Source organism: Simochromis diagramma, unplaced genomic scaffold (assembly GCF_900408965.1).
Source record: "Simochromis diagramma unplaced genomic scaffold, fSimDia1.1 OVJJ01000674.1, whole genome shotgun sequence".
In the NCBI taxonomy this organism is placed as follows: Eukaryota; Metazoa; Chordata; class Actinopteri; order Cichliformes; family Cichlidae; genus Simochromis; species Simochromis diagramma.
Window position 1 is genome coordinate 1 of NW_024387360.1, and position 17,254 is coordinate 17,254.

The window sequence follows — 17,254 nt, forward strand, 5'->3', positions numbered from 1 at the left end:
TATGAAATGCCTTATGTGTTTTTTTTTTTCAATACTAAAACAAACTTTGGCTTAACAAGCTTTAATAAGTAAAAATGTCTTCAAAGTCTGCCTTCTTGTAAACAGGGAAAATGCAGCAACAGGCCAGTTTTTACTATCCCTCTTTACAAAATCCCTGTTTGGACATTTTCTAACGAACAAAAGTATATTTCTTGGGAGAAACAGCCCTTTCAGTGAGGCACTTCTCTTTAAGCTTTTTCCATGTTGGAATGGATCAGAACTGCACATAAAGGCTTAGAGACACACTGCAGGACTCAGTCCAGCTATACGCACCGCTCTTAAATTGGCTGTCCTGCACTTCCACCCTTGTTCTTTGCTCTAAGCTTCCCTGTGAGTCTACCTGAACGGCTTTATTTATCACCTGTCTTGCTATTGCAGCAAAGTCATTCCTCAGGAGGACAAGATGATATGTGAAATAATGCTTTTTGAAATTGCGGAAAACGCAGTTGGCTTGCTGTTTCACCTTCCCTTTTGTATGCGTGTGTTTCTGCGTCGGATCTCTGAGCAGCAAATTGACTGTTATTCTTGTTTCTCTACAATGCCAAACATGCCATTTTTTCCTCACATGATGCAAACTGCGTTTCGTTCCATGGCTTTGGCCTTGCCTATTTTAAAACCTGGCACATTATCTAGTGTTTTACAATTCATCAACTGGAGTTGGTCCACTCACTGACATACAATAAACAAAAACAAAAAAACGGCACCATTCAAATATATATTAACTTTCTGTGTCACTTATGGCAGTGGAACCAACAGACTCTCATTTGACTACTTAGAACCAAAGCACAGATTTCCACTGGTCTAATGTCCCCGTCCTTGTGTTTCTTGGCCCAAACATATCTCTTCTGCTGTTGCTTTCCTTAGTAGTGGCTTTTAGCAGGCCATTTCGACCATAAAAGGGCTGATTTTCACAGTCTCCTCTGAACAGTTGATGTAAGAGATGTGTCTGCTATCCCCACTCTCTTCACCCATGACTGTATTTCCTCCTGCGCGTCCAATCTCATTGTTAAGTTTGCCGATGACACTACGGTGCTCCGACTTATATCCAACAACGATGAGACAAACTACAGGACAGAGGTGCAACAGCTAGAGTCATGGTGCCACGACAATAACTTGGTCTTAAACACCAAAAAGACCAAGGAGATCATTGTAGATTTCCGGAAGAAGGGTCATAACAACCATCTGCCTCTCTTCATTGGCAGTGAGGCGGTGGAGAGGGTGAGCAGTTTTAAATTCTTGGGGGTAACTGTGACCGAGGACCTGTCCTGGGGCAACCATATCACCTCAGTTGCACGGAAGGCCCAACAGCGCCTCTACTACCTGAGGAGACTGCGGAGCGCACACATTCCCAGATCTCTGATGTTGAACTTCTACAACTGTGCCATCAGCAGCGTTCTGATGTATGAATTTCTAGTGTGGTTCCCCAGCTGCACCAAGGCCGATCAGCAAGCACTCCAGTGGGTGGTGAAAGAAGCTGGCAGAATTATTGGAACAAGTCTGCCAGAGATTAGTAATATCTTCCCCACTCGCTGTCTGAGGAGGGTGCACAGTATCCTGCGGGACCAACATCACCCTGCGCGCCACCTTTTCCATCTGCTGCCCTCAGGGAGAAGGTACAGGTCTATACAGGCCAGAACATCCAGACTGGCCAACAGCCTGTATCCACAGGCTGTGAGGCTCCTGAACTCTCTGCCCCCCTCTCACGGACAATAACCATATCCAACTTCTTAATAGCAATGAACTGGTCTGCATTGGTGCATCATATCTTTATTCTCTTTCCCCCTCCTGCCCCCCCCCCCCCTTTCTTAAATAGATAACTATCATATCTGACATAATATCTCACAGTACAATAATATTGAATGGGTTGCATTGTTGTACTCTGTCATGTTTCTCAGGTCTTTGTCTGAATTTCTTATGAACATTACTTGTCATGTTCTCATGTTGTTGCTAAGGATTGTCTTGTTGGACTGAAGTCACACTGGGTTAAATATTTACACTTGGGTTTTAAGGGGTATTTATTATTTTTTTCATTATTTTATTTATGGGTTGTATGGAAGCCCCAAACGCAATTTCATTGTTCTCTGACAATGACAATAAATACTTAAATGTCAAAAAAAATGTCAAAATGACTGTACATAGTGTTCGTGTTTTCCTCCGAAACAATAAGTTCTGTTGGAGCAGCCTTTAACGCCTCTCTCTGTCTCTCGCTAGCAAAGTGACCCAGACAACAAAGTAAAGCTGGTTTTCGGCTACGAGCCGACACAAACCCGACGTATCAGCCAGAGTTCCCTTTACTACGGTTCGGAGTCGCTGAACTGTTTTATATATGCGTGGAATAGTTTTCTATACGAGATCGCTGCAAAAAGTGCAGCTTTACCTAATGTCCACCTGCTGTTACTCATTTATATTAAGATTTAAACATCTAGTTGGTGTTGGTGTGGAGAGTAGCCTTCAATGATAGTAATAAAATACACAGAAATAGTAGTGGAATACACTCTAACCTTCCCAACACTGAGCAGTAACTCAGTGAATCAGCCTAAATTGTTCAAACTTTTAACAGGAGCTGAATCTTTGATGTGTGTATGTTGCGCTCTAAAAGTAGTTATAAAACTTACATTTTTCTGAATTGTTGGGAAAATCTTTAAAGACTATTCTTATTTAATTGTGTTTTGTTTTTGGACACATTTCTAGTTCATTCTTGTAGTTTACTGGCTCCAGGAGGTCAGAGTTCAGACGTGTGATGTCATGAGGATGTCGTGAGGAAGCGATGTTTTGCTGATGATATGCTATGCTGCCTGTAAACTCCAACCCTGAACTGAGGAGAATAAAGTTGCAAGAAAAAGGAGAATGGAGTCATGTCTCTCTGAGGGTGCAACATGTATATTCGTTCAGCTTGTTTAGGTGTCCCAGTCTGATCAGAGTATTTTTGAAGTTCTTAGATTTCTCACAGAAGTTGTATTCTTTTGTGTGACAGACATGATGAGACACACCACTTGCTTTAGCCCTACCAGTAATGCTAATCATCTAGCAGATATTAGAAACACCAACACAACCGATGCAGCCTTTTAGGCACAACAATAACCACTTCACTCCTTTGGAGCTGACACGTCCGTCCAAGAAAGATGAGATATCACTAACAATTCAAATTCGTGGATGAAAGTATGAGATGATGAACTGTAGGGAAAAAAAGTAAAGAGGACACACAGCGCCAGTTCAGCTGGGTAGAGCAGGCAACCCGTTTGCTGTAATGCTAATGCAGGGGCCTAAATGTACCCAAAGAATCAGAGAAAAAAAGAGAAATGAAGCCATAACTGTACCTGCTTTGTCTCTGTGTGGCAGGGCGCACTTATCTGCAATAGGGCCAAATCATCCTCACTGTGCACCGATATACCAAAACCTCTATACTTATTAATAGGTCTGCACACATTGACTGTAACACGTCCTGGTACAGGCTGTCCATACGTGTACCTGTTTAAATAAAAATAAGTAAACATTATGAGTCATTTGCTGTCCAAACTCCAGATTTTACAACACACAATTTGTCCTGAAAGAACTTTTCCTTACTTTGCACACACTTTAGCTTCAATGTCTTCCTGCCCAATACTCACTTCTTCAGATATATTTACTGTCACGTCAAATTTGGGTAAAACTGGGGGAAATATGAATGTCAGCATTTGCACTCCATTACAACAAAAAATTTAAGAATAAATAAGACTGACTTACCATATTTCTCCACTTTGAAGTTGTGAGATATTTTCCTCTCACCCACTGACACAATGATCTGGTACGGTCCCTCACGGGCCTCAGTGTCCAAGGAGTAAGAAAGCTGCAGTATTCTGCTATTGGATGTTTCATTTAGCCACTGTCCAATCCTGTTACTGTGAGGATCCTGTTAAATCAGGTGGCAGTGACAGCTACTACACAGGTGTAAGTACAGTACCAACTAGATTCTTTATTTTCCTTTTCAACAACATTAGAGCTAAAACTGGACAATATAAATTTAGGGGGACATAAAGATGTCCTGTCTTCATCTGCAGCCAGCTTTGTCCCCTTCTAGATGTGAAGCACTTGTTTATAAATGTTTAAAAATTAAGTGATATAAAGAAACCTAAGCTGTAATGACAGGGAAGCTGTGGCTGTGTTTGTGGAGTAATTAAATCAAAATTATTAATTTGATTTAATCACTGTCATTTTATTTTCACATGTGGGGCATCAAGTGACAGGACAGACCCCTGCACGGTGTGTATTACATACATGCAACCCACTTTGTCCAGCTTTTAAAGCTTGCACTGTCAGTAACTTGGAGTAATACTGCAGAAGCAGTGTGTATGCAAGCAGTGAGCAGGGAACCTTCAAGTCTGTCTGACTGCATGTGTTCAGTGTTGTGTTGATGCATTTGCAAGAGAAGGAAAAGCCTTTTCTAGAGGCGCCCTCTTACCTGAAGTTCAATGACATCATACTGAAAGAAAAAGGAAGAAAGACAGGTGGAGTTAAGAAACTGTTGTGTAAATCACTGCATCCAAATTGCAAACAGCATTATTAATAATACTGTTCAAAAACTCACCAGCTGATTGGCAGGTCGCATTTTATTATCCATCGTAACGACTCTGAAATTCACTTTGAGAAGAATTGAGAGGTTACCTCTGTTTCTCTCTTTGTACTTTAAAACAAAGTCACTGCAACTTATCAAACATGGATCTGATTGGTTACCCTACACAGCAAGCCAAGACAGATCTCAGATAATGGACTGACATGTATAAGACAAGGGCGTAGATTTGGCATGGACGGAAGGGACATGTCCCCACCAATATTCAGCGATTATTGAATTGTCCCCAACAATAATTTGATGTCTTCGAGTAAAAAAAAACAACCCGATAGAAAGAAAAAAACATCTGTCGACGTCTCATTCTCCCAGCGGTGCAGAAAGAGTTAAATTACATTCTCTACTGGAGTCCTACCTCATGTGACAAATATGGCCAATGTGATTGGCTGAGCCTTTCAGGGAGCTCTGTTTAATAGTGATGTGCGATACCACTGATTTCCTTTCTGATCCGATACCAAGTAAAATTCAGGGTGGTATCGGCGATACTGATCCGATACCGATACTCTGTACAAAAACTTAATGTTTCATTGCATTTCATAATACAATATATAATTTTATTATGTAATTGTAATAATAAAATAACCATATTGCTTCATAATGATTAGAGGACATCAGACAACTTGTTTTTATTGCTTAACAATGCAGAATAATCATATAGAATTAAAAAAAACTGACGTTGTACGCCATTTGAGCATGTTGCCTGCCTGCAGCACTAAAGGACTCTGCGAGAGACGTCTGTCTCGCCCTAGCAGCACCTGTCCCTGTCCTCTTCAGTTCGCCTCAACATAAGCTTATCATATTCTGTGATGTGATTTACTCCGAGGTGTTTGACGAGGTCAGTGGTGTTGCCACAACAACGTGTCCACACAGGACTCTGTTTGCGCTCAGTTGTGAGTGTGCACGCCAGGGGCTGCACACATTTATACAGCCGTATTCCGCATGTGACTATGAAAGGCATAAGAGGAAGTAGTCCCTTCCAAATTAGACGATCCGAATTGTGTAGTTTCTTTCCACTGCATTCATTTTAATGGAAAAACTACAAATTTGCCCCAGAGTACTAAAATATCGATATTATAATAGGAGAATCGATTCTAGAACATAAATTGCTGGTATCGGAAGAATCGATATTTCAGTATCAATCTGCACACCACTACTGTTTTGTTTTAGAAGCGGCAAGCCTGCGCTGTGAGGAGGAGAGGAGGATGGCAGCAAAGAGGAAGAACCTGGATATAAGAAAGTATTTTTCAAAGAAACCTGTAAGTCACTTAAAGCCAAGTTCACTCATAAAATGTGTCCGTCATAATAACGTTACAGGCTATGCTAGGTTTTGAACCACATCAGTCTAAAACTGTATGAATAACGTGTTTTGGAAACTAACTGCACAGCAGGCAGCACTAGCAGTTCTCTCAGTCTCAGAGCAGCATTTCTAATTTTGATTGAAGCTGTCAGAGAAAACGCAGCCTCGAGCAGCCAGGATATTAGTTTACAGAGGCTGTTAGAATTATATGTTTAACGTTAAAATGTTGGTGACACAATAATTTCATCCTAATGGCACTGACATATTCATAGGGTTAATCTTTGAGACAAAATATTATGAGGTAGTCATGATTTTGCAAATATTCCACCTTGTAGTGCAGTTTGCACAAATTGTTTTAAAAATGCACTCACACTACAAACATTACTGACGAGTCAAGATCTGCACAAAGTGACAGAAACACTGAAGCAGCTCCACATTTTATTCTTATTGTCATGTTTGTCCTATTTGTCAGGTGACAGAAGAACCAACACAAAGCTCAGAGAGTAATGGTGACACAAGATCACAGGTGAAACTGGATGATGACCTGGTGGTTCATGACTGTATTTGAAGCACATGTGTGACTGCATGTATGTGGAGTGTCTCATTGTTATTGATCAGGTGACAGAGGCAGCTCTGCCATGTTGTAGCTCAGACAGAGGTGAGCTCACAGGTGACTGGCTGATGATGTGGTGCTATAGATTAACTAGTATTTATTATCATGACAATTGTTAGGCTGCTGACGTAAATTGTTTCATTAGTGTATGTTTGACAAAGAATCTGAATTGACACGTCTCACTTTTTATATGGCAATATAAAGAATCAATGTGTTATTTTATCAGGTGGCAATATGTCCTAGTGCAGTCAGAGGGGAGGAGCCAGGGCTGATGATGAGTAGTTTTATGGACAAAGCCACCAGGTCATTCAGTGTTCCCTTAGTGCTAATGTATCAGAGATGTTGGTGTACTATAACTGAACTAATGTTGTTAAGTCCTTAAAGTCATATTCTTTTATTGTCATGACTGTATTTGAAGCTGTTTTTATTTTTGTATGATACCTGATTTATATGGAATATGGCTGAAGTAAACTTAAGCCTGAAATACTTAGTCAGTAATTTAACATTATATATTTCACAAATAAAACTATGAATTGTAATTTTAAATGGTTTAAAAGCATGTAGAATAGCATATGTAGGCAAGTATATTTCTCCTTTTTTATCAAGAAGCAAAAAAAAAAAGGAAAAAAAAAAAGAAACAGGACAATAATAATAATATATTGGATTTATTGAATCATCCACCCCCACCAATGCCAAAACCAAATCTACGCCCTTGGTATGAGACATATATATGTAATTTATTGAAATTGAACTGATATTGCTAATTTATATTTTAATTAATGACACATTTAATTGGTTATCTAATTATGTATTTAATACATTTTGGCACCCGAGGCCCTCCATATTCTTCCCTCACGATTTTTTTGTACTTTGAATTCCAAAGCCATGTTTAAACACATTTATTTTATTGTGAACTATTAAAAATTAAACCATTAAACTTTCATATAAAAAGAATTTGACTCTGAAATAAACTAAGAGGCATTACTCAGACATGATTTATTTCGTGCTATCTGTCCCCGATTACAAAGTTAAGCTGAATTACTGTCTAATTCTCCATCACAGCAGCAGGTCTCAAAATGGAAAATATAATATGTCCTTTGCCCTTTGGGGGAAGTTGTGCACTCTGAGTATTATGCATATTTTATTTCTCATCACTGTGAAATAACTGCATACCATTCGCTGTCAGTAGCTGTCTTTTGCAATGTGAAGTTCTTTATTAGTGTGAGCTCAAATATGAAACTTGTGGGATTTTTTTTCCTTTTGTTGTTTTTTAAAATACCATATTTTTCGGACCATAAGGCTATGGGGCGCCGTTTGTAAAGTGAAACATGCTGAAATTAACCGCAACATTTTTCCACATTTAGCTCAAAACCTTACAAAAACATATTTTTTCGAGTAATTTTTTACAACATTTAGTAAAATATTTGTAACTTTTCATCAAATGTTAAATATTGAATCTAAATGTTAAATGTTAAATCTAAATGTTAAATATTAAATCTAAATATTAAATTTAAATCTAAATGTTAAATGTTAAATCTAAATGTTAAAAGTTAAATCTAAATATTATATTTAAATCTAAATGTTAAATGTTAAATCTAAATGTTAAATGTTAAATCCAAATGCTAAATGTTAAATGTTAAACCTAAATGTTTAGGCTAATATGCTAATTTATTCTACGGATCAATGGAAATACCAAAATAAAAGCTAAAAGATTTAACATTTAGATTTAGATTTAAATATAATATTTAGATTTAACATTTAGATTTAGATTTAAATATAATATTTAGATTTAACATTTGGATTGAATATTTAACATTTAGATTTAACATTTAAAATTCTGTTTTAAATATGAAAAGTTACTAATATTTTACTAAATGTTGTAAAAAACGACTTGTTTTGAGCTAAATGTGGGAAAATGTTGCCATTAATTTCAGCATGTTTCACTTTACAAACGGCGCCCCATATAAGGCGCACTGACGATGAACTTATAATTTTTGATATGTAACTCTCAGTGATGCTGCAGTGTTCGTTTGACTTTAGGACCTGAACATACGGCGTTTAGGACCCAGGCTTCTGACTCTTCTAGCCGTAATGCTCCGACAATCCATCAAGCGGTCAGGCTTCATATCTTACCAAAGGCATACTAAAACATTTTTTCACAGATTTTTGAGCACTGTGTACCACATAAAATCTGTTCGAGGTCAGTAAACACAACCAGAATTCATACATAAGGCACACTGTCAAATTTTGAGAAACATTTGAGAAAGAAAGGATTTTAAGTTTGCCTTATAGTCTGGAAAATACGGTAGTTATGTTCAAAGATGGAGTCGGATTTCAAATTGCGAACAAACATCTCGGTCGATCGACCGTATTAAATATCTTGAAAAAATTTTGCTATATGAAGCAAACATGACTGGATGAACACATCAATCACTGTATGTGTGTCCAAATTTTGGACCACAAAACGTTTTACACAAATTGGAGATGGTGGAGCAGCTGGCTCATGATGTTGGAATTTGAATGGTAAATGGTAAATGGCCTGTATTTATTTAGCGATTTACTAGTCCCTAAGGACCCCAAAGCGCTTTACATATCCAGTCATCCACCCATTCACACACTGGTGATGGCAGCTACATTGTAGCCACAGCCACCCTGGGGCGCACTGACAGAGGCGAGGCTGCCGGACACTGGCGCCACCGGGCCCTCTGACCACCACAAGGTGAACTCCCAACTCTTGAGCCACGATCGCCCCATGAACTACATGTCTTACAGTGGGGCAAAAAAGTATTTAGTCAGCCACCGATTGTGCAAGTTCCCCCACTTAAAATGATGACAGAGGTCAGTAATTTGCACCAGAGGTGCACTTCAACTGTGAGAGACAGAATGTGAAAAAAAAATCCATGAATTCACATGGTAGGATTTGTAAAGAATTTATTCATAAATTAGGGTGGAAAATAAGTATTTGGTCACCTCAAACAAGGAAAATCTCTGGCTCTCACAGACCTGTAACGTCTTCTGTAAGAAGCTTTTCTGTCCCCCACTCGTTACCTGTATGAATGGCACCTGTTTGAACTCATCATCTCTATAAAAGACACCTGTCCACAGCCTCAAACAGTCAGACTCCAAACTCCGCCATGGCCAAGACCAAAGAGCTTTCGAAGGACACCAGGAAAAGTATTGTAGACCTGCACCAGACTGGGAAGAGTGAATCTACAATAGGCAAGCAGCTTGGTGTGAAAAAATCAACTGTGGGAGCAATCATCAGAAAATGGAAGACATACAAGACCACTGATAATCTCCCTCGATCTGGGGCTCCACGCAAGATCTCATCCCGTGGGGTCAAAATGATCATGAGAACGGTGAGCAAAGATCCCAGAACCACACGGGGGGACCTGGTGAATGACCTGCAGAGAGCTGGGACCAAAGTAACAAAGGTCACCATCAGTAACACACTACAACGGCAGGGAATCAAATCCCGCAGTGCCAGACATGTTCCGCTGCTGAAGCCAGTGCATGTCCAGGCCCGTCTGAAGTTTGCCACGGAGCACATGGATGATACAGCAGAGGATTGGGAGAATGTCATGTGGTCAGATGAAACCAAAGTAGAACTTTTTGGTATAAACTCAACTCGTCGTGTTTGGAGGAAGAAGAATACTGAGTTGCATCCCAAGAACACCATACCTACTGTGAAGCATGGGGGTGGAAACATCATGCTATGGGGCTGTTTTCCTGCCAAGGGGACAGGACGACTGATCCGTGTTAAGGACAGAATGAATGGGGCCATGTATCGTGAGATTTTGAGCCAAAACCTCCTTCCATCAGTGAGAACTTTGAAGATGAAACGAGGCTGGGTCTTCCAACATGACAATGATCCAAAACACACCGCCCGGGCAACAAAGGAGTGGCTCCGTAAGAAGCATTTGAAAGTCCTGGAGTGGCCTAGCCAGTCTCCAGACCTCAACCCCATAGAAAATCTGTGGCGGGAGTTGAAAGTCCGTGTTGCTCGGCGACAGCCCCAAAACATCACTGCTCTCGAGAAGATCTGCATGGAGGAATGGGCCAAAATACCAGCTACTGTGTGTGCAAACCTGGTAAAGACCTATAGTAAACGTTTGACCTCTGTTATTGCCAACAAAGGTTATGTTACAAAGTATTGAGTTGTATTTTTGTTATTGACCAAATACTTATTTTCCACCCTGATTTACGAATAAATTCTTTACAAATCCTACCATGTGGATTCATGGATTTTTTTTTCACATTCTGTCTCTCACAGTTGAAGTGTACCTCTGGTGCAAATTACTGACCTCTGTCATCATTTTAGGTGGGGGAACTTGCACAATCGGTGGCTGACTAAATACTTTTTTGCCCCACTGTATATAACATAACAGCACATTGTTACCTTTTTGTCCAGGGAGGTAGATGGGTTTGTCTGTTTGGATGAATGTGAAGGGATCAGACGCTCGGATCATCACTTTTCTGACTTGTTTGGAGTAAAATGTGTCTCCTCGTACCTCCACCTGAAAATGTTGCACCTCCTTTCGTACCAAAGGAGCCTGAGACAGTGGGATATTTAGATAGTCATTAAAGCCTATAATGCTTACAATAAAAACTAACAAACACACTTTGTGTGTGAAAGTGCTGGTTGCCAACCTCAAACTGAACACAGGTTTGAAAGGCCTCATTTGACGTATGCGTGAATAAGGTTGTGTTCTTCTCTCGGGACATCAAAGTGACAGTCATGACCAGAGTCCCACTGGGCTGTCGGAGAGTTGCACAGAATTTGGCCTCAGCTCCAGCTTCAATAACTGCAGGAATGGCCACCAGGTACTGGCTGCATACAGCATCACACATACAGCAGTTACTGCAGTGAACAACTCACACAGACAAAAACACGCTGAAGACAAACTCACGGTTCAGCCACCGCTTGATCCACATGCATCCAGCTCAGGAGGACACACAGAGTGCAGCTCAGGATCCAGAGACGGTCCATGACTGGTTGTGTTCGTTCTCAGTGTCAGCTTCGGCTAAATATCGGCTGATCGTCCCCACCCACATAACAGCCACGTGTTTGAAACGCACTCATGTACTCTGATCTCCACAAAGTCAATCACTTACACATTTACAAAATCCCAATCCTGCTTTCAGCACTGAACACTAAACTATAGACAACAGTAAAGCTTGTCATTCAGTGTAAAACATTACAGTAACATACAGTGCTCCGAGGTGATGTTTCTAAATCAGCTCCAAGTTTAATTCGGCTGTTACAAAATATTATTTCTATTCTGTCTGTGTCCATGTTTGTCTTAACACCAGTGCTGGGATACACCCCTGTAGTCTGTAACTACTGACATTTTCTAAAATCACTGGGAGCTACAGTAGGTGTAACTCCCTTTACCCAGCGTGGGATGTCTGACTGCCATGTTTTTGACCTTATTTCTCGGGAAAGACTAAACAAACGTTTGTGTAGTGATAACAGGCTCAAACACAACGGATGGATTCATCAGTGATGTCACAGACTGCTATACACGCTTAAAAGACAAAAATCACAATGTTTCTGTAAGAATTCAAAATGAAACATGTTAAACACCTTTTGTTGCACTTTGGTAAACACCACAGATCAAACTTCAGCCCACTGAAATAACTGCACTGAGTGTGGAGGGATTTCTAGTCTGGTTTTTAAACTGTAACAATGCTGAGAATGAGTCATTATCTCTGACCCTCTGGACCCAGCAGTATTACCCCATGTTATTCTATTTGTCTTGTTTGATTTGCCTTTACGGGAAAAGGGTTTTTGTTTGTTCTGTCTCACTAAGGGGCTGTGGGCGGGGGTGGGGGGCATGCTTTACACACATACAGATGTGTTAATCCATAAATGTTAATACAGTTTGTTAATACTTGTTAACAAATGCAGAAAATAAAGTTTGTTTAAAAACAGTTAACAGCATTGAACCCATGAAAGACTGAAGTCTGTACTGATATACTGAATATTTGCTGCTGTTATGATATTATTAGATATTTATTATGATACATGTATTTATGACATGAGCTCACTCATGGTTACAGTGCTGGAACATGTGGCCATGGACCCTAAACAGCATGCTCAAATCGTGACAAACTTCATAGATCTGGAGTGTACCCCACTGCTTTATAAGTGTCCACAACATGTATTTTGGTCAGAAGACATATGTTGATGTTTTCTCCGGGCTGTTAATGAACTCAACGTTTGATTGCACTTTTCTGGGGCCTCCGTGGTTTGTGACACTGCTCTACATTGATCAATTTCGCGACATCCCATAAAAGACTTCCCTAAATCTGCTGGTCTGGGAGTCCAGCAGTTCATCTAAACAAAAGGCACTTAGCCTAAAACTACGGTGGCCCCTAGAGACAAAGGACGTACAAACTCCCAAACACATGCAAACTCCAAAACACATGTGTAACGCTTCCAGCTCTTCATAAATCACAGACGCTCAGAAAGGTTGGCTTTTCACAGTTTATTCCTGCAGAAGACATAAAAAACACTCAGCAGGTGTCTTCTGATGGTACCAGCAATTGTAGCTCCCTCGCAGTGCAAACGCGCGCTGTGTTGAAAGACTTACAATTAACTTTTTAATAAAGAAAAGATGGAAAATAATAATTTCTCCCATTTTACAGTCTGTCACACTGAACTTGTATACAAAAAGAAATCTTATGACTAATAAAATACATTTCACAATCGTATAAAACAAAATAACAGGATAACAGAAGTATCACCGACTAAACATTTCCCTCTAGTGGACAAATTAACCATAGCGCATTACATTTTCACTTGCTTGTGCTTTACAGACAAAATGACTGTTAACAAGCTCACGTACCTGCAGAAGACATAAAACACACTCAACAGGTGTCTTCTGATGGTACCAGCAATTGTAGCTCCTACAATGTCAAACAACATCACAAAAAGCACAGAAAAACAGTAAATCCAAACACATTTCCTGCCATGCGCAGCAACCACTAGGGGGCTAACAAAAGCTTACTGCCAAAGAGCATAAATACGGCAGAAACACTGTTTAACAGCAACCAGCCTTTGTTTCGGTTACACAGAAACTTTTTAATATCAATATGAACCTATATACATCGACATACATCAACTTATGTAACAACATTCACACTAGAAACCATAAAAATTCCAGAGCCTTTCATTACAGAACTTACCCTCACAGTGCAAACGCGCGCTGTGAGGAGCGGAAGCCTTAGCAGCTTCTAAATGCTAGAGTGAGATCTGGTTTCTGGGTTTTCAAAATAAAATACAATAAAAAAAGATGATAAAATTCACACTTAAAATAAAAATTAAGAACAGGTAAGTGCATGTTTTTCAGATGTATTTTTAACTCCGTTACACATGCGAACTCCAAAACACTTGCAAACTCCAAAACACTTGCAAACTCCAAAACACATGCAAACTCCAAAACACTTGCAAACTCCAAAACACATGCAAACTCCAAAACACTTGCAAACTCCAAAACACTTGCAAACTCCAAAACACTTGCAAACTCCAAAAACACATGCAAACTCCAAAACACTTGCAAACTCCAAAACACTTGCAAACAAAAACACTTGCAAACTCCAAAAACACATGCAAACTCCAAAACACATGCAAACTCCAAAACACTTGCAAACTCCAAAACACTTGCAAACTCCAAAAACACTTGCAAACTCCAAAACACTTGCAAACTCCAAAAACACTTGCAAACTCCAAAACACTTGCAAACTCCAAAAACACATGCAAACTCCAAAACACTTGCAAACTCCAAAACATTTGCAAAGAAAAACACTTGCAAACTCCAAAACACTTGCAAACAAAAACACTTGCAAACTCCAAAACACGTGCAAACTCCAAAAACACATGCAAATTCCAAAACACTTGCACACAAAAACACTTGCAAACTCCAAAACACTTGCAAACTCCAAAAACACTGGCAAACTCCAAAACACTTGCAAACTCCAAAAACACATGCAAACTCCAAAACACATGCAAACTCCAAAAACACTTGCAAAATCCAAAAACACATGCAAACTCCAAAACACATGCAAACTCCAAAACACATGCAAACTCCAAAACACAACGGAAGTGCTCCAGGATGCTAGGGGCAGTGTTGAGCTCGATTTGCAAAATAAACGGCAAGTTTGTCTGTATGGGACGGTCTAGTCTCCGTCAGGCTTCCCAGGTTGCCTAGCAACCATGATACTAACCGCTGGAAACGTGTCATACAACTTTGTTTGACAGAAATGAAGGAGAACTCCTCGTGGCTGCGTGCAGCGGGGCTAGGGGAGAGTTTGTGCTGATGGACGTGGGTTACTGACCTGGTAGCCTGTCTGCCCCCGGGTGGGTCCGGGATGGGCGTGAGGTTCTGGGGGCGCTCTGTCTCTGGGAAACCTGCCCCTCCCTTCCTTCCCTCCCCATCTCCAGCTGCCTCCCTCTTCCCGCTCCACCACAACCACCCACACATGCAGGGCCTTGGAGTAGGGGTATGTCACCAGGGTGCAGAGGAGGATACCCCCCCCCCCCCCTCTGTCCCCTTCTGGCTGCCTCTCCCTCAATTTTATCCCACAACTTAGACATTCACATTACTCACACCCTCATTACACATACATATAGGATCTTGGGGGTGGGCATGATACACGGAGTCCAAGTTACCATCAGGGTGTACACCTCACCCCTGGCATCGTTGCCCACCTCTCAATTTTAAATACACGTAGACATTGAGGGCTAGCAGGAGGGACTATGCGCATACCTGCTGCTCTCTGGCAGGTAGCTCCATGCCCTCCTGGGTTTTAATTGCACCTTAGAACACACATGCATCAACACTACAATGAGCGGGTGGAGGGAGGTTTGGAGTCTTCTCTCACCCCCGTTCTCTGCGGCCTGCTGGAGCGGGGGGGCTAGGAGGAGGAGTTGGCCGTCCGACTGGGGTCTGGAGTGTGGGGCCTCCCTGCTGCTGCGGAGTCGGGGCGGTCTGCCTCTCCCCACCGCAGGGAAAAGGGTAACACCACCTGGGTCTGGGTGCAGTTCCCCCCTCCAGGGGCAAGGGTACCTAGACCCGGTTTGTAGAGTACGCTTGGGGAGTGTGATCGTGTGTACAGCGTCTCTTTATGTCTGTCTCCACGTCGGTTGAGTGTGGAGTAAGTGTATATGAGAGCATGAGGGTGGGAATGGATGTTTGTGTCTGTGTGTGCCTGTATGTCTGTGTCTATATGTCAGGTTGGGTATCAGACGCCACCTCTCTGGGGACATCTCAGGCCCTCCAAGGTTTGGAGGCCTATCTCCACCCACCACCACTTCCCCTGCCGGTGGTGGACTCCCTCAGGTGTCGGTGCGTTGGTGGTTCTTTGTGTCTGGGGGTGGGCGTCCGGGTACACACTGGCTCACTCCTTGGTGGCCGCTTATTGGGGCTCGCTCGGGCCACTTCGGAGGTGGGGTGCCCCCGGCCTCTCAGCTTGGGGCTCGGTCACTCAGGCACAGCTGGCTGCCGCCGGAGCTCACGGGCACGTCACTGCAACTCCCCCTGGCTTCTGCTCCGCGGCTGCTGAATGAGCCCTCATCTGGGACTCTCCTCAGTTCTTACTGGGACAGTGGCACGGCTGCCCCTCTGTGGGTCTTCCTTGGTCTCTTGTGTTCTGGGGGCCTCTGGATGTCTGGGGCCTGGATCTCCTCCATACCTGCTTCATACCCTGGAGGACGGGGCTGTGGCTCCCCACACTCCCTAGCAGATCATTACATGGAGAAACCTTTGGAATGCAAGCATGCCGATCCACACAGGTATGCACACAGGTGTACACGTGGGTATTCACAGACGCGGACTACAGCTTTCTTGGCTGCTGCCTCAAAGCACATTGTGCGCTGTCTATCTTGCGTGCTGCATAATATCGTTTATTATTTAGTATCTATTGATATCTACTGCTAGCTAGTTCATTGTGATGGTGCTTTTTTTTTCTTATTATGTTGCTCTTTGTTGTTTGCTTTCTCTTCTGTTTTTTTTTCTCCATACAGGTGACCCAGGTGTTTTTTTTTGTTTGTTTGTTTGTTTTTCTCTCTTCCCCCCCTTCTCACCGTCTCTTCTCCCCTTTGGTTTTCTTTCTCTCCCTCTCTTTCTTTCATTCTTTCCCCCTGTCCTATCCCACAGTCATGTCTGTCCCGTTTGTAGCAACTGAAAATAAAATAAATTCATAATTATAATAAAGGTCAATCAAATGGACCAATATGGCATGGCCATGATGATCCACTTGGTAAAATAAATCCGCTTGGCATCTTTCTTGGCCTTAAGACAACAATTCTGATGGCTATAGATCCAAACGGGACACAAAAAAAAAAGAAAAGAAATGAAGGAGAACATATTTTGTTCATTTGTGTGTTTGTTTCTACATGAGCTTTGTGTGATTTGATAAGTATCTGAGGCTGAGACCACAGGACAGTAAAACATGATTGTTGGGCTTCATTTCTGTACTGAACAGTCATTTAAGATTAGTTAGTAAATAACAATTAGCTAATGTTGTTCATGAGACTAAAGTCATATCACTTTTGTAATGTAAATATAATATGGCCAATATTATAGTTATTATATTAATCATTATTAGCTATTACAGCAGTGAACATGAACTCTGTGTCAAATACTGAGCTTCAGTACAGATTCAAGTTGCAGTTATTTATATGTCTTATCACCTTAAA

The 17,254-nt window shown here is 41.3% G+C and overlaps 2 protein-coding genes across 6 annotated transcripts in view; one reads left to right on the top strand and one right to left on the bottom strand.

The window, feature by feature from the left end:
* The first annotated feature begins 2,564 nt into the window (after positions 1 to 2,564).
* The window catches only part of LOC120718787, a 29,340-nt gene continuing 14,650 nt past the window's right edge, over positions 2,565 to 17,254 (top strand). Inside the window, exons 1-2 of one of the 5 annotated variants that reach the window (XM_040007496.1) lie at positions 2,567 to 2,781; positions 2,932 to 2,934. The gene's annotated coding sequence lies outside the window, so the exon portion shown is untranslated. Of the gene's footprint in view, positions 2,782 to 2,931; positions 2,935 to 17,254 lie in introns of those variants that run through there. The other 4 variants (XM_040007493.1, XM_040007497.1, XM_040007495.1 and 1 more) reach the window with 4 other exon arrangements.
* On the bottom strand, positions 2,767 to 11,788 carry LOC120718788 (alpha-2-macroglobulin-like). The gene is made up of 8 exons (XM_040007498.1): positions 11,463 to 11,788; positions 11,203 to 11,383; positions 10,952 to 11,105; positions 4,604 to 4,656; positions 4,478 to 4,498; positions 3,763 to 3,928; positions 3,604 to 3,688; positions 2,767 to 3,507 (listed from the first exon to the last, which is right to left on the bottom strand). Exons 1-8 carry the CDS (start codon positions 11,540 to 11,542, stop codon positions 3,321 to 3,323), a joined length of 927 nt encoding a protein of 308 aa, XP_039863432.1. The 5' UTR covers positions 11,543 to 11,788; the 3' UTR covers positions 2,767 to 3,320.